Source organism: Carlito syrichta, unplaced genomic scaffold (assembly GCF_000164805.1).
Source record: "Carlito syrichta isolate Samal-C Ts95f unplaced genomic scaffold, Tarsius_syrichta-2.0.1 Scaffold304264, whole genome shotgun sequence".
Taxonomy (NCBI): Eukaryota; Metazoa; Chordata; class Mammalia; order Primates; family Tarsiidae; genus Carlito; species Carlito syrichta.
In genome coordinates, this window is record NW_007248360.1 from 818,989 (window position 1) to 837,100 (window position 18,112).

Sequence of the window (18,112 nt, forward strand, 5' to 3'; positions counted from 1 at the left end):
TCTTTTAAGTCAGACTACTGTTTAGTGTTAAAGAATTCTCCTTTTAGTTTATGAATACAAAATTAAAGTGAAAATGAGTCTAAAGCAATAAACTGAGTTATTTTTAGCTTGGCGGTTGTATTCCTCAGCTGTGCGTAATCCAGCCTCTGTGGGCCTCAGCCCTTCTCTCATTCAAGGGGGAGGGTATCAAATTATCTCAAAATCTTTTTTCACGTGGGATTTCTATCAGAGGAAGCAGATGAAAATGTAACTAAATAAAAACTACAAAATGATTTTGCACAAAAGAGAACTTTACTTGTAGATTTTAAAGTTGTGATAAACTTTTGGGGTAGAATTATGTTTTATTTTAGGAAAGATAAGTAGAAATTATAAGGAAACATTTTAGGCCTTATGTTTTTAGAACAGAAGTAATAAACTACTTAACAATTTGACTGTATGCTAGTGTTTGTACCCTGATGACAGAATTATTTAACTTTCATAAGGAAACTTTTGCACAAATATAAACCAAATCAAGAAAAGAATTTTCTATTTTTTTGTATTAAAAAGTTAAATAAGTACTTGATGACTTTTCCAGGCTTTTTATTATATATAATAGACTTAAAAAATTCATTCCTCTTGTTTCTTACTGTATTTTCTAAACAACACTAGTGGAGAATTACATGGAAGTCATTAGCAAGAGATTCATGTAACACTCAGGAAAGTTCCTTGAGTGGGGAGAGGCTATTTTCACAGTTCACATTTTCTACAATGTTCTTAACATAGTCTTTACTTAACAACTGATTACCAAAATTGTACATTTTCATTGTACAAAATTTTTAATCCAAATATGTACAAAGAAAGTAAAAATTACAACTCCAGACCCAAAGATAACCTCTGCTAATAACCTGGTCTATCTTTTTCCATACATCTTATTTAATAAACAGTGTGTATTTATTTTAACTAGGACCCTATATATTTGTGAGTTATGTGATTGTGGCCATTTTTCTATTGATGTTTTTATATTTCACAAACTCCTTACTTTATAAAAACATATATAGTAATAAGAAAAGTAAGGCCTAGTGAGTTAATTATTTACTTTTCAATTATATGTCCCTGCTATATGGTAGGATACATTATTTATGTTTTGTATCCTCAGATTTGTTTTTCATCGTGATCTTTGCTTTTGATAACTTTGGTATTATGTTTTTCATAAGATAAAATTAGATAAATATTTACTTACATTTTCTCTTGATATTTTTGTGGAATTTATTTTGGTTTGCAACGTGAAGTCCTTTCTACTCTATACACTGTCGATATCTTGCTAATTATGATCTTTAGGTTTAAGGGACAGCCAAGCTCCATCTGCCTCTCTTCCACTGTTGGGGCACTCTTGCCAATGAGGCATCTCTAGGGACCAGGCTCCTTTTGCCCCTTAGCAGCAGGACTTCATTGATACCACTAAGATATTTGGGTTCTCTGCCGTATGCTTCATTTGAATTTTGGTCAAGCTGTGAAAACAGCCATCTGGGTTCTGTAGACCTATGTCAGCAATAAGGCAAAGTCCTCACTGTGGCATCATCTAAGTAGAAGGATTGCTGGGACCTCCTGCTGAGAGACAGTATTTAAGCATACTGACCTGAATACTTCTTTAAGTCACACTACTGTTCAGTGTTAAAGAATTCTCATCGTGACTGCTGCTGAGGCTGAGTGCCCTCCCCTCTTCCAGTCAGCAAAGGCCAAGGCTCAGGGTTCAAAAACGGTCAATAGAATGTTAAGGTATAGAATAGGGCCACACTCTCCTCGGGGGCTATGGGAATAGACCTTTTCCTTGTATACAGACAAGGACTATAGCAGCCACCATCCCCACCTGCCCTTATATGGGCTAGTGGATGCATGATCCTAATGAAAATGCTGGTGGGTGGGATGAAGCTGTTCTTTGTTAGTTCTTCTAGACTATGGCATAAAAGATAAGAAAATATTTCTAAGGCGAGATTCTTTTTTAAAGATTGGTGGGCATGGTGGCTCACACTTGTAATCTTAGCACTTTGGGAGGCTGAGGCAAGAGGATCATTAAGGCCAGAGATTCAAGACTAGCCTGGACAACATAGCAAGATCCCCATCTCTAAAAATAAGTACGTAAATAAACAGTAAGTGTCTTTTCCTTGTATGTTATAGTAACTTGAGGCTTTGTTCTCCTTTCCTAATAATGAAATTCTCTCAACTGTTTAGCCAACGGTGTTTGTGAAAATGGCTTGTGCCACACCCCACCATCCCCCAAGGGAACCTGGCCTTTGCTGAATTAAAATAGGATAGGATCAATATTAGAAAAGTTAGTGACTCAGCCTGTAATCCCGCGCCTTTGGGAGGCTGAGTTGAGTGGATTGCCTGAGGCTGCGGGTTCGAGACCCGCCTGGGCAGGTGAGACCTCATCTCTACAATAAATCAAAAAATTAGCCGGGCGTGGTAGCGCACCCCTGTAATTCCGGCTACTCGGAAGGCTGAGGCGGAAGGATTGCTGGAGCCCAGCAGGTCGAGGCTGCGGTGACCAGGAGTAGCCACTGCACTCCAGTCTGGGTGACAGTGAGACTCCAACTCAAAAAAAAAAAAAAGAAAAGTTAGACGGGATAGTTAGAACAGGATGGATCTGGGCCCACCATTCCTCTGTGCTTTTTTCTCATAATGTACCTTTCTGTGTGCAGAGACCTATAATCTCCCTTTGATGACCTCTTACATGATAGATTTAATTAGGAAGAACCTGCTAGGGAAGGAGAAAAAGTGAGAAAGGGATTAGAATTAAAATGGAAAGATCAGATTTGAACTCTGCCTCTCGCTTCACTCACTGGATGACCCTGGACAAGTCATTTGGCTTCTGAGAGCCTCAGTCCAGTGACTTATTAAGCAAAGGTAAAAGTGATGCCCACAGTACAAGTCTTTCCAAGTTTTCCTAAGGAGTAGGTGAATGCATTTAATAGTAAATATTAAAATGTCTTGTAAACGCTAAAGTTTATGCAGTATGTTATTGTCAATGTCATTTCCCTTCTTCCCCAAAGAAGAGCTGATTTAAATGCCATTAACATCACAGTAGTGGATACATCTTCCCCTCCCTGCCTGAAATTAGAAAAATACCTGATAATATTCATCTGCACATATTATTTTCCCAAGAAATTTATCTTTTGTTTGTCTCCATTCACCAACTCAATTTCAATTTGCAGCTGTAAAAACTGAAGTACCAAAAAGCTAAGTGATAAACCCCATGTAACCAGCCAGTCAGTGGTGAGAAAAGAGACACACTAAGAGCATAAATGTGTGATATCCAGTGGCAGCTTTGTTCACCAGCATCCAGAGGAGAAGGAAGAGGAGGAAGAGTAGAGACCACTCAGCTAAACACCTTTCATTCCCAGTGGCTGTCAGGAGACTCACACTGAGATACAGCTTTGGAGGAAGGACCCAGTCACCTCTCCACAGTCCACAGGAATTAGGAGACATCAGACTTCTCAGGCCCAAGTTCCTAAAAGTGCATGCGCATCAAAACACCCACCTCGATAGCATGGAGTTCAACGTGTAAGTGAATTATTTTTGGAAAGTTCATGAGTAAACAGATGATTTAGAACTCGGTTCTCATTTTCCCAGGGAAACAATGTCATAATTAGGTATGAAGTTCCCAGACTAGTTCACAAAAGCTGTTACTGTCGTGAGATCTGAGTCTTGGAAAGAGGGGGTCTTACTATCTATGTTTAAGGGAGACGGCCTCCTTCCACATCCCTGGCCAAGGGCCAGCTCTGAGTCGAATTGTGAAATGAGGCACTCCTCTGTGGTATCTTCTCTTGGGCTTTTCTGCCTCTTTTCCCACCAGTGTCCAGGGCTGCTGCGGGCCCTCTTCTGGTCAGCCCTCCTCTCTGCGTGGCTGGACTGTATATTTCCCTGTCTCTCTCCTGTCCCATGGTGGCCAGGCCTACATGCTCAGCCACGTGAGATGTAAGGAAAGAGATCTTACCCTGATTGAAGGGCTGGCTAACTTCTTGCAGGTTGCAGGTGTTGGTATTTTTCAATCGTAGGCCTTTGTGGGGGAAGGTATTTTTTTTTTTTTTAACAAGGAGACCCCCAAAAGTGGCTCAACTCTGTCTGGACTAATTCCCAATAAGTTTCTCTCTGTTTTTCACAGGTGTTTCCCTTCTGCTTTTAAACTGGGATTACTAGCCTATGATTCATGAATTCTCTGAAATTAAAAAAAAAAAGTTATGTGTATTTTTATATTTTTTGGTTGAAGTTAAATAGCTTTCATCCAATTCTCAGAATGTTTGGTGAGCCCCGCAATGTAAAATGCTGATCCCAACCTATACATTCTCCAAAATGTCCAAGTTTTGTCTTACTTGTTTGGCATCAGAAACTCAATAGTGAGGGCCAAGTTTGGTCAGGATTTGTACTTTAGTTCTGGAGGGTAGGTGAATGTAAACTGGAAAATCCCTTTGAAATGTGTACTTCCTGCAAAATAACTTCCTTGATTTTTTTTTTTTTTTTTTTTTTTGGTCAATTTCATTCTTAGAATAACATTCTTTGTAGCCACTTACTGGTACTTCCCTAGATGCACACAAGAGCTTCATGGTCATCCATTCAGAAGAAAAATTTTTTTAAGAATCATTTTAAGGAAAAAATTAGAGTATTTACTATGAACCCAAGTGGCAGCATCATCAGCAAGCCTGGCTCTGCTTCTCCAGAGAATCCCACCCTCTCACAGGAAGGCAGAGAAGCAAAGTACTAGGGAAAGGGACTTGGGGTCAGAGTGAAAAGTCTTGCCCCTCACTGTGGGAACTGGGCAGTTGAGTTGGCCTCTTACAGCATCAGTTCCCTCATCTCTGAAAGAGGAAGGTTGCGTCTGCCTTGTGGGCATCACATGCGGACTCCTTCAGCAGATGCCAGACCCTCTACCAAGTGCTTTGCCTGTGGTGTCTCAGAAACCAATGTTCGTTATCATCTTTAGAGAAAAGCGACTTCAGTCCCAGTGGAATTCATGAGCTGCCATTTTCCTTTTCATTTCTCCTCTTTGATTTTGTTCTGTGGAGTCAATACGCGTGTACTCATATTTATCTTTTTAATTGTCCATTACGATTCTATCCCATCTGTTTTGCCAAAATATAAGAAGTAAAATTTGGGAAAGAGAGGCTTCTCCCTCACCTTTAAGATGCATGGCTTCTGCATGGCCATGTTTTCTTGTGGTCTAAGATTGTGGTCATTGTATTTGTGTTCTACTGGGTGACTCTTCTATAACTAACTGAGCCTTTTGAATCATGTCACATTTCAGAATGCTGATGCTCCTGAATCTCACAAGGTGTCACCCTGAAGTACAGGAGTAACTTTTCTTTTCACCTCATTATTATAATAAAGTCATAAAGAATTGGAAATAGTTCCCATTTTATACTTTAATATGTGCACCCCAAATAAGCTGATAATATATTACACTTTTGCTCAGCTTTTATTGTTTGCAAAAGTCTTTAATTGTTTGCAGAGGGCTGGCACATACAATAACGTATTCAGTGCAACAAACCTGAGAAGAGATTGTATCGTGGTGAACCTTTTCATTTTCAAGGGACAGGAAGGCTAACTCAAAGCAGCTTAGTGAAAAAAGAAGGTTTTTTTGGCTCATGTCCCTGAAAAGTCCAGGCTTCAGGTACAGCTTGGTACTTAAAGACACAGATTATTAAGTCTCAGTTTTTCACCATCTTTGGCTCCGACTTCACTGTGTTGGCTTTCTCTCAGCTCATGTGTAGTTGGTCCTGCAGCCCCAGGTCCAGGTTTTTCCAGGGAGGAAAAGAACAGCCTCTTCCCAGGACTACCGTGGCCCATGCATCTTTTTGAGGCTAATGAATTCAGTTGTTTGATTGGTGGACTGAGTCACAGGACTTTTCTGGAGTCAGGTATGGAAACGATGTCCCCAGAAATGCATGGACATGGGATGAGGGTGAGGATGTGATTCCCCTGGATAAAAATCTCAGTATTGTTTCCAGGAGATGAATGAATATTCACTATAGAGGTATTGTTATCATCCCCTTTTTTATTGATTAGGAAACTGATTCTCTGAGAATATAAGTTGGCTGTCCAGATCTCACAGCCTCATGGGGACTGGAGCCAAGATATTCTGACTCAGAGTCCTCTCCTCTGTGCAAGTTCATATCTGACCATGTATATGGCCACTGGGCAGGCTTCCTAGATGCTAATTCTCCCCTTAGACACTTCACCTTTGTGGGTTCCATTCTTCTTATCTGCCAAGGAGTGACCATTCTTGCACTGTTTAATACTCCTTGAGGCCCAGATGAGATGTTAGGAAAAGGTCTTTGAGAATCATGTGAGTCAGCACTTTGGGAGGCAGAAGTGAGAAATTTGCCTGAGCACACGGGTTCAAGACCAAGCCCAGGCAACTTGGCAAGACTTCATCTCTATAATAAATCACTACACTGAATGTAGTAGTGCACGCCTGTAGTTCCTACTACTTAGAAGGCTGAGACAGAAGGATTGCTGGAGCCCAGCAGATCGACACTGGGGTGGCCATGAGTGTGCCACTGAACTCTAGCCTGGGCAACAGAGTGAGACTCCAGCTCAAAAAAAGAATCATGTGAGTTCACCAATGCAAGGCAGCCTTGCCTTCTTACAAACCTCATATGGTTTATTGTGAAGGCATCGGGTTTTCTTTTCCATCAATGTCAAGAAAATTTGTTCAGTACTTTCTAGTTTCTAAAGTATGCTTCATATACCTTACTGACTTTAAATTTTCAAACAGTCCTAAAAGGTAGATGAGAAACCAGCCATCATGGGGTTGAGAAACTGGCCCTGGGACAAGCCAACAATGAACACTAGACCTTGGACTTTACTGCCCTGGCCTCTGTGCTCTGCTTCATATACCGGGAGCCTCAGCCTGTTTTGATCTACCCTGGGTGTGTCATTCTCAGGAGACGTGATCAAGAGGAATTCAGAAACGGTAATATTCTGAATCGCCCTAAGACTATGTATTCTAGCATTCTAAGATGAATTGCCTACTTTCAAAATCTTCTGGTTAGGCTATTATTTTCATTTGGCTGTGACTAAAACAGAATCAGAAGAAATTCATAAACATACCATGAGAAAGCAGATCTGACTCTCAGAAAATAAAGACTGAGCATGCTACCTTGAAAATCATCTTAATAACATTAAAGAGCTTTTTTCCTTTCTTTATTGCCTTCTTGTGATGTATTATAATCTTTAAAACAAGAGTTTGGTGGGATAGCTCCTGCCACACACTTATGTGGGGTGTGGCTATGAGGGGCATTGGGGGACTACACAGGGAGTGGACTGTGTGGTCGGGAAGAGCTGGGATTGGCTACTTTAGTTGCACCCGCTGGGCTCTTCGAGTGCAGCAGCCTATTGCCATGGCCCCAAGAATCTGCCCTTCTAAATTCTGACTTCAACTAATATTGATGTCCCAGGACCTCCAGCCAGGTGCTGAGAGCTGATCACAAAATTTTGCCTGTAGAGGCTATATTTGTGAGATGGCATCTGTAGTAGCATTGCCATCCCATGCTGTGAGTCATGTTATAGCTGGCAGCACCCAGCTCTGGAGTGTGGTAATAATAATTTCTAGCTGGGAGCAGTGGCTGTCAGTCAGGCACAGTAGCTCTCACCTGTAATCCCATCCTTTGGGAGGCTGAGGCAGGAGAATTGCTTGAGCCCAGGAATTCGAGACTAGCCTGGGCAACATAGCAAGACTTCATCTCTACAAAAAATAAAAAAAATTAGCTGGGCTTGGTGGCGCTCACCTGTAGTTCTCAGATATTTAGGAGGCTGAGGTGGAAGGATCACCTGAGCCTAGGAGGTAGAGGTTACAATGAGCCATGATTGTGCCACTGCTCTCCAGCCTGGGCAATAGAGTGAAACCCTGGCAATAATAATAACAATAATAATAGTAATAATAATAGTCTGCCTCACCAAACTGTATTGAGGGTGACATTGGTGAGTACTCCCATTTTTCTGCTTCCTTATATTGCAAAATTCTTCTAAAATGGTAGTCTCCAGACCTGTGCTGGCCAGTGTTATAGCCACTGGCCACATTTGGCTACTGACCACTTGAACTGTGGCAAGTCAGAAATTATATACTCTAAGTGTAAACCATACAGCAGACTTCACAGGCTTAGTATAGTAAATATCTCAATACTTTATATTGATTACATGTTGTGATGATCTTTTATATATTGTGTTAAATAATAAATATTATTGAAATTTAATTTCACCTTTAAAAGTGTCCTTGTACTTTGTCATGGGTCTGTAGAGAATTTCAAGTTACTTATAGAGCTCATATGATATCTCTCCTGGAGAGTCCTGGTCTCCAGTGTGTTTCCATTCTCCCTTGACCCCATCTCAGAAAGACTTGGATCTCAGCACTTCACCAAAAAACAACTTATGTCAAGGTCACTTTCCTTCTGGTGGTCATTGTCCACTCATGACCGATTAGCAGCATTCCACATAGGTGTCACTTTCTTTTTTTTTTTTGAGTTGGAATCTCACTCTGTCGCCCAGACTGGAGTGCAGTGGCCGTTCCTGGCCACCACAGCCTCAACCTGCTGGGCTCCAGCGATCCTTCTGCCTCAGCCTTCCAAGTAGCTGGAACTACAGGCGCGCGCTACCACGCCCAGCTAGTTTTTGATTTGTTGTAGAGATGAGGTCTTGCCAAGTTGCCCAGGCGGGTCTCAAACCCACAGGCTCAGGCAATCCACTCACCTCAGCCTCCCAAAGGTGTGGGATTACAGGCTGAGCCACCGAGCCCGGCAGGTGTCACTTTCGTTGGCATTTCATTCTTCACTTTCATTCTCTCTTGCCTCCGAGAGCATCCATTGTCTTGATTTTCTCTTTCCCCTGTGGTCTCCTTTCCTGAATTCTCTTCATCTCAACTTCTTTTTCTCATCCAAACTCATTCCCTAGTAGCGCTCATCCTGACCAATGCCTTTGAACATCATCTCCAAGGACTGCCCAGCTCTGTGTTGCTGCTGAGGCCTCCCTCTTCCTGGAACCCATCTGACTTGCCTGCTCAGCATTTCCATTCAGGTCTCCAGGAGGATATCTACACACCTGTCTTAATTCATTTGTGTTGCTATAACAGATACCTGAGACTGGCAATTTATAAAGAACAGAAATTTATTTCTCACCATTCTAGAGACTAGAAAGCCTAAGATCAAGGCACCTGTAGGTTAGTGGTCTGGTGAGGGCCTGATCTTTGCTTCCCAAGATCTTTGTCTTATCGCTGCACACTCCAGAGGGAAGGAACTGTGTTCTTACAAGGGAGAAGGGCAAGCAGGTCCAGCACCCTCCTTCAAGGCATTTTATAAGGACACCTAATCCTAGTCATCAGGGCGGAGCCCTCATGGCCTAATCACCTCTTAAAGGTTCTACTTCTTAATACTAGATTTTGGAGGGGACACATTCAAACCATAGCAACACCTAAAACTGGTTTCTTAGTTCTACTTCCCCAAGCCTGCTCCTAAATTTCCTGCGTTGGTAAAGGGCATCTTCCTTCATCCAGTCTTTTAAACCACAGACTTGGAGTCATCATTGACTTTTCTCTTCCTCCCACCCCCATATCCAGTCCATCAGCATACTCTATTGGGTCTTTCATCAAATTACATTTTCAATCTAACCACTTCTCTTTCTCCAAGACCCATCGTCTCTGAGTGGACCATTACTGAGGCCTCGTCACTAGTCTTCCATCTTTTAAAATGTCAGTTCACTTTTCTTCTAGGAACCTACCATGAGCATATCATCTTCCTCACAGTACATATGCCATCTTCAGAAAAAGTCATATGAGATTTGAACAGAACACATAGACACCCCTCTTACCTGCTTCCTGGCCCCTTCTCCTGGTTTCCTCTCCAGTTTCTCTACCTTTCCAGGCATGCTTTGCCCTCGGGGCGTTGATGTTCACTCTCTTCCCATGAAACACTCTTCCCCATGTGCTCATGTGGCTTGTCCTGCTCAGGTCTCAGTGTAAAGCTCACCTTGTTACCTACCACAGCCATCCCTGACCTCCACATCTAAAACAGCCTGTAATCCCAGCAGGCTTGAACCAGAGCTGGCTCACAGTGCTATGGTTCTGTCTCCTCTGGAGCGGCAAGAGGATTGGCTGAGCTCAGGGATTCGAGACCAGCCCGAGCAACGTAGCCAGACCTCATCTCTACAATAAATCAAAAAATTAGCCGGGTGTAGTGGTGCATGCCTGTAGTTCAGCTACCAGGAAGGCTGAGGCAGAAGGATTGCCTGAGTGCAGCAGGTCGAGGCTGCGGTGACTGTGAGCAGCATGGACCCTTTAGATGTTTACTTCTCCTCAGAACATCATCACCACCTGACACCTTATGTTTGTTTCTCAGCTTCCCCATTAAGACTGGGACTCTATGAAAGGTCCATCTCCCCAACGGCCTCAAGCAGTGCCAGGAACAGAATTCAGTGTTGCTTGATTGGATTATTCTGCTGGATTCTGCTCAGTTATCAATTCCATGTGCCTTTAGAGAAGTTCATTAACTCTGCTGTTTATCAGAATCACTAGGAAGCTTGCCTAAAATACATGTGCCCTGATCTCAACCCCTAGAGATTCAAATTCTGGGACAGAAGCTACAACATTTTGTACACCATGTGATTTTGATGCTTGGGATAACCAGACCATGCTTTGCAGAATGCTGTTTCGTTGTACCAGTTGACATTTGTTTATCTGTCTCTGCCTTGCTACGTGTTGTTTCATGTATATCAGCAGTTTTTGAATCACCTGGGAACATAAATATAGATCTAGTCCCACCCCAGATCTTGTGAATCAGAACTTCCAGGAATGGGTCCTGGAAATCTATTTTTAAAAAGAAAGCTCCCTCCATGCCTCTGATGCAGCCAGTCTTCCCAAGGCCTATGGGAGCCTGGGCTGTGTTTTACAGACAGCATGAGGAGGTTGTAAACTCAAGGACAGGTGTTTTCTATGCCCTTATAGGCCAGCTTCTTTCTCGATCCCCAGTAATTCATTAGTCTTCTGTTCAAAACTTTATATTCAGTAAGTTGCTGAGGAATGAACTCCTTGGTTTATCCACACCTTTAACATGGTTTGGGACTTAAACATCAGCCAGTATGTGTAACTACATTTTAAATCAGCCCATTCTCTGATTAGAAGCAGGAAGAATATCTTTGCTGCCCACCTCATCCTGGTGGGGACTCTCTTTGCAGGCCTTTCTGTCTAGGAATTTAAAATAGGTCTCCCAGGTCAGACCAGAGAGCACTGGGGTAGTATCACTCATCCTCATACCCCAAAACTCATCTGCTCAACCTTCCCCTTGGATCTGTGCTGGGAAGCATGTACTTTAGTTGTCTTCAGTCTTGGGGTGCATTTGCTGGTCTTCAAAGTATCCTCAAGGCTGTAGAAAAGACCTGACTCCTTGGTCTGTGGCCCTCCTGGGCTACTCAAGTTGTTGAGGGAGAATGTATTCCTAGAGGACATTGTCTTGCCCTTTGTATGTTTGGTTTTGCCCTAGAACTATGTTGGTACTCTTTACAGGTAAAAAGGCTGTAATCTAAAACCCTCAAAGTTTAATCAAAAATTCAAACAAAATGGAAGGTAGTGTGCGGGTGGGGCAGATGACTGGGAATGGAGTATGCCAAAGAATAATGTTTGCGGATTGTATTTCTTGGCCTAGAACAAGAGCTAGCTTTCAAGACATGAAGAGTCATTCATAAAGAACCTAAGAGATCCTCTTGGTTAATCTGTTTTGTAAATACCTGAGTCCTCATGGGGTGCTCACTCTGGACTTTGGATGGCCAGCACTTTGGTAGCCTCTTTGAATATGTTGAGTTTATTTATATTCCTTATAGAAGATGATGGGATTATTATCCATGGCAGAATCTGAAAAGTAGTGGTGTCATCCATGTAAACAGGTACTTGCAGCCTTCTCAGCATACATTATACATCTGCACCTTAGAGTTTTGCCTCTGGATAAGCCTCAGATTACATTTTGATGCCAGATGTGAGAAACCATTAGTAATCAGAATGACTCCCTTTGGGAACTCCTGTTCCCAGGTGATAGCTGCCTCCTCAGGAATACTTGGAGGGTCGGGGTGGGGGTGGGGGGGGTCACCAGAGGCTGTGATTTAGAGACAAAGGGAAGTGAACTGACCCTAGAAATGTAAGAATAAGAGAGTTCTAATGAGATCTGACAGCTCAAGGGCTGAAGAGGGAGTCTAAGTTTTTTTCCCCTGCCCACCCAGTCTTCATACAAATGTAAATATGCCTCCTTCAACAAATTGCCAAATGTGGTTTTAATTTGTAAGCAGGAGACCCCGCCTTCCTTTCTCTTTCCTCTTTTTCCTTTTTTTTTTTTTCAATTTAAAAACTAAGTCACAGATTTTACACTTTCTGAACAGGACATTTCCTCCTGTCACCCTGTCACCTTTTCTGTTGTCCCTTTTATTCCAAGGACATTTCCCCCATTGTTGTCAGAGGAATTTGGGATGAGAGCTGTTTGCTCTGTGTCTTAAAGAAGTTTTTGAAGTTCCCATAGGAAATACATAGTGCTCTTTAAACAGAATTTTCAAAATAAATAAATAAAGGCAGTGGTTGAATATATGAGATTTGAAGAGTGTCACTGTCGCGGCATTGTACTTTATGTGGTGTACGCGGTGTTCATTGTTGTTATTTATGACCCTGTCTGCCTTCCATTGTGGACTTCTTCCAGCCTTGGGGAATTTACATCATTCCTAATAGCAAAAGGCTTTCTGGTTCCCACAGAGTTGTTCAAAGCCTGACTCATGCTCCTTATGTTAATTGTTCAGCTCTGAAAATACAGCACTTACAGGGTGTGGTTGTAAGGGGAAAATCTACTGTACTTATAGGGCATGTTTAGAAGTGTTTCACACATAAATCTCGATTGCTCTCAATCTCTCTATCTCTCTTTCTCTCATTTAACTTTTTTTTTTCTTGAATTGGAGTCTCACTCTGTCGCCCAGACTGGAGTGCAGTGCCGGTCCCGGCCACTGCAGCCTCTACCTGCCGGGCTCCAGTGATCCTTCCACCTCAGCCTTCCTAATAGCCGGAATTACAGACATGCACTACCACGCCCGGCTGATTTTTTGATTTATTGTAGAGATGAGGTCTCTCCAAGTTGCCCAGGTGGGTCTCGAACCCATGGGCTCAGGCAATCCACTCACCTCAGCCTCCCAAAGCACGGGATCACAGGCTGAGCCACTGAGCCCGGCTTCATTTAACTTTTAAACTGCCTCTCTTTTTGGTCAAGTAGTAAGTCTTAGGGAGAAAAAAAAAGAAGCATCAAAATGTAGTGGAATTGAATAAAGCCTACAATCATTCTGTTCACTAAGCTAAAACTGGCATGGCTTATAACTAAATATGCGTTGACTGACACTGCCCTGGGTCTCCCACAGGGTTGGAGAAAGTGAGAGGCCCAGATTCAATGTGCAGTGAGTGATCAGGTAAAGTGCATCACCTCAGCCTGCAGCACACCCAGGAGGTGTGATCTTGGTGATTGCTTCTGGGTGCTCTGGGGTTGTCACGATCAATTCCAACTTACATCTAAAGCAGGGACCTACTGATAACTTACCACAACTGCTCCTTGTGGTAGCAACATTTTTGTGGAATTTGATGGGGAAGAATACTTAGCGTCCCAGAGAATAAGAGAAGTTAATACCTTGTCTTGATTATGATCACCAAAAGAAAAAGATTCCAAAGTCTGAAATGGGTCAGTGTTGGCAAGATTTGTTGGCTTTTACATTTTATAATTACTTCCTTATGACGCTTCCATGGGAACATAAAAGGATAGATAGACAGTTAATCAAGGAATTACACAAAACCATGGTAGTGGTTAGTATAAAAAAAAACTTCCATTTTTTTTTAATAGCCAAGAAATGCGAACTCTAGTTTTCGAAATACCAGAATTAAAAGATTTAACTGTTGATATAATCTTGAGTGTTGCAAAGTATTCTCTATTTTTGTAAATAGAGGAGAAATGTATTTTGTAAATAGAGAAAATGTGGGGAATTCTTAGGATAATCAGGGTGTAGACCACTGTGCCACCAGGTCTTGCAAGATGAATTAAGGTCTTAGCTATGCTGTTACCCAGCACAGTGATCATCCTGGGCTTTTGTCACGGCTTGAGTCACTAAGATATCAGATATTGCCCAAGAGCTCCCAGATGGTTTGAAATCAACATTCTTTACATTATAGTCTGGTGTGTGTGTGTGTATGTGTGTGTGTGTGTGTGTTGCACATTAATGTATGAAATGTGTGGACTGGGAATCCAAAAGAAGTTACAATTAATCATAAAGTTCTAGGTAAAAAAAAGTTAAAATAGCTTAACACTAAGCAGTTTCATTCAGTCTTTACAAAAATAAATGTGTTCACTGGTGCATTCAGAGTGTAACTGTTTTCTCTCATGTTCAGCTAATAGATTTCTGCTTGAACCTTTGTTATCTTTTGGAGTAGACAGAAAGAGCTCTCCATGGAGTGTCTGATTACTTTGCTGAGTGTGCAGAGAGTCCACATCCTCCCAGTGCAAAGCTCCAGAGAAAGGCTCTGAAAGAAATGTAGGTGCAGTGTGTTTCTTTTTTCTCATTTGTGACGCCTCTATGTATGGACAGAAAACATGAAGTCTAGAATTAAACAAGAGCACCTGGAACCTAATCACGAAATCCCCTCTGGCACGTGTCCCTACCCTAAGTCACATAGTTGCTCTTCCCACCCTCCTGACTCTCTCACTGGCTTTCTGGACACTGGGGATAGAGTTCTTGCTTCACAGATGTGTTGCAAGAAATAATTAATAACAAGTTCTTTGAAGATGAAAAGCACCTGTTGGTGGCTCAGACAACTTTCAGAGCAACTACAGATGGATCTAAAAAATACATTCCTTTCTAAGATGCTTGTTCTGACTTTAATATAATTATGGTAATTCTTGTGCTGCTGGTAGCAGCAGTAAGAATATGAGTATTATATACTCGTGTATGTATTTGTTTCCACACTAAAGCTTAGCCAGAATAATTATTTGACTTCAATAGTTTGAGTTTGATGGTTGAGGAAGTTTGTTGCCACTCACAAACCTGCATGTTTGTGCTGAGGTTAGGATCTTTAGTCTCTAATTCTCTGTGCAGCTTCTATCCTGCCTCTCAAAGTTAATTTTACAATTAGAAGTTTATATGATCTTGCGTGCTGTAGAAAAGGGGTTGATAGACTGGGTATGGTGGCTCACACTTATAATCCTAGCACTTTGGGATGCCGAGGTGAGAGGATTGCCTGAGCTACGGGTTCGAGCCCAGCCTGGGATACTTGGCAAGACCTCATTTTTACAATAAATCAAAAAATTAGCCAGGCATGGTGGCACGTGCCTGTAGTTCCAGCTACTTGGAAGACTGAGGCAGAAGGATCACCTGAGCTCAGCAGGTCAATCCTTGAGCAGCTGCCTTGAGCAGCGTGCCACTGTACTCCAGCCTGGGCTATAGAGTGAGACTCTGACTCAAGAGAAAAGAAAAGAAAAGAAAAGGGGATGATAGATACATTGAAGCTCTCTTGTCTTCCATGATTATATATATTTTTTTCTTTTCATGCTGGTTTTCTGAAATTCCTTCCAGGACATTTTAAATTATATTAGCTGAGTCCTTCTCTTGTGTGATTGATGACCAAGCCTAATGCCAGTAAGTGGTGATTATATTTGAGTAATACCTTGAAATGACTTGAGAGAAATTCCAGCAGATTATTCGTTACTCATAAATAGAAATTGTGTATAGATGTACATTTTTGTACACATATATTCAGCTTGATCTTTGAACATATTTGAGCATCTACCACTGGAAAAACTCAGTGGATCAAACATTGATCCTTAACATCTGAAATGAATATTTATTTGCCTTAATTAAAATGTGAACTCCTAGCCGGGCTCGGTGGCTCAGCCTGTAATCCCGTGTCTTTGGGAGGCTGAAGTGAGTGGATTGCCTGGGCAGCGAGACCTCATCTCTACAATAAATCAAAAATTAGCCGGGCGTGGTAGTGCGCACCTGTAGTTCCAGCTACTCGGAAGGCTGAGGCGGAAGGATCGCTGGAGCCCAGCAGGTTGAGGCTGCGGTGGCCGGGAATGGCCACTGCACTCCAGTCTGGGTGACAGAGTGAGACTCCAACTCAAAAAATAAATAAATAAAATAAAATAAAATGTGAACTCCATTGACAACCCAGTGATTGATAAGCAAAATGTATCCTAGTATAATGGAAAATGAGAATGTTGTTGCTTGATCCAGTCTGCATTTAAATACATACGTGAAGACTTTTCCAGATATGCTGGGGAGGCTAGGCAAGGATGGGCAGCACGTGCCTACTTGTTCAGGTGTAGGAACTATGGTAGGGGGAATTTGGAGAACACTGTGCCATGAGAGCTTCACAAAGCCTGTAATCTCTTTTTTTGTTTATTTCAGTGTGGAAAGAACTAAAACAAAAAGCAGCGTCGTGAGCAAATCACAGACCAGCAGGGACATTGTGGGAACATCTAGCGACTCAGTGAATGTGGAGACAGCAAGGAGGAGGAATCAGGATCGGGCTTCCTTCAGTCCGCCCTCAGAGTCTTCGGGACCAGCAAAGGATTACATAAAGGCAGCTGAGAGCCACTGGGGGCTTCCTGTTCAAAAACTGGAAAATGTTAATCAGACCCAGCCAGAAGACACTAGCAGCCAGCAAAAACCTCATCCTGGGGAGCGGTTAAAGACAGGGCTTCGAAGCGGGAGCCCTGTCTGTAGCTGTGAGTCAGCATCACCAGGTCCAAAACAAAGTCCACAGGCAGCCAAAACACAACAGAAACGCAGGCACTCTGGCTCTGCGGAAGACTTCGACCACCACAAGAGAGTTTCTCTTGGAAGTGATCGATTAGTCCCGAGAGAAATAATAGTGGAAAAAAGCAAAGCTGTCAGAGGTTTGCCAACTTCAGAGTTGTCAGATCCGGGGTTACTTTTGAAAGAAGATTTGGCAAAAACCATGTCTAAGGAAGAGTTGCATGTTTTGGAAAGTCTCTCCTCCAGACATCTTATGAAAAATAACCCAGGGCAGGCACAGCAAACCGGCTCAGCCACAAACACTGAAAGATTATCTACAATTCAGGGCAGCCCAACCAAGAAAAGAAAGAAATACGAAAGGCCACTAACGCTGAAGAGGATTGTGAAGTCATAGTTGAAGACATAGCAACCAAACCTGTGACAAGAGAGCTGCATGTGTAGATGCCAAGATTTTAAAGGAATTAATTAGAATGATTATGTAAAATTGAAAGTGTAGATATCTGTGTTAGAGATCATTTACAAAGCAGTTACCTCCAGGAGGCTATACGCTTGTTCTAACAACATTGCTACTTTCTAGTCATACTTTTTAACTGTCTTCAGAACATTATTTTAATGATAAAGACCCATCCACCTTGTCAGGGATGAGACTCTGTGTGTAAGGATGGCATGAAGAAACCGATCACATGCCCCTCCATGGCTCAATCCTGTGCAGACCACCACATGACCCTCACAAAGATAGTGCCATGGTGCTGCAGTTCAGTGCCACAGGTACAATCCATCCTCCTGCTCCTCAGCTTGAGTAGGAGGGCAGTGAAGGAACACGCTAGTGGTTCTCTGTGTGTGGTCCTGGGACTGGTGTCATCTAGAAACGTGTTAGAAATGTGGGTGTTGGTCCCCACCCCAGATCTGCTGAATGAGAAACTCTGGATGCTCAACTCTGAGAACTACTGGACTCGTGGAAGACTCCTTAGTGTTTATTCCCTCCAGCCTGGCTCATCAGCTGGCACCCTGTGTGGACATGTACACCTCGTACTCCCTTGAACTTGTAAAATACCTGGGTTTGATATATAAGTCACTCTGTTCCCAGGTTCCACAGCATGGCAGCCACAGCACCTGGAAAGGTGTTACTTACCCCTACAATTGCCGAAAGTTTACAGATAATTCAGTGCTGCATTAGCGAAGACACAGGAGAGGCTTGCTCTTGCCTGTAGTTCAGGCTGTCCCAGTCATTGCCCTTGCTTCCACCTCCAAGATTTTGGTTTAAGTTTGGGACAAACCAGAACCCAGGGGAAACTCAGTGGCCAGAGTTTCCAGTTTCCTTCCAAACTAT

At 42.5% G+C, this 18,112-nt stretch overlaps 1 protein-coding gene across 1 annotated transcript in view; it reads left to right on the forward strand.

Moving 5' to 3' along the window:
- SLX4IP (SLX4 interacting protein) overlaps positions 1 to 17,207 on the forward strand; it is a 189,072-nt gene extending 171,865 nt beyond the window's left edge. Inside the window, exons 7-8 of the mRNA XM_008059582.1 lie at positions 14,459 to 14,559; positions 16,432 to 17,207. Coding sequence (XP_008057773.1) covers positions 14,459 to 14,559; positions 16,432 to 17,176 — 846 coding nt within the window. The 3' untranslated portion in view covers positions 17,177 to 17,207. The remainder of the gene's footprint in view (positions 1 to 14,458; positions 14,560 to 16,431) is intronic.
- The last annotated feature ends 905 nt before the right edge of the window (positions 17,208 to 18,112 follow it).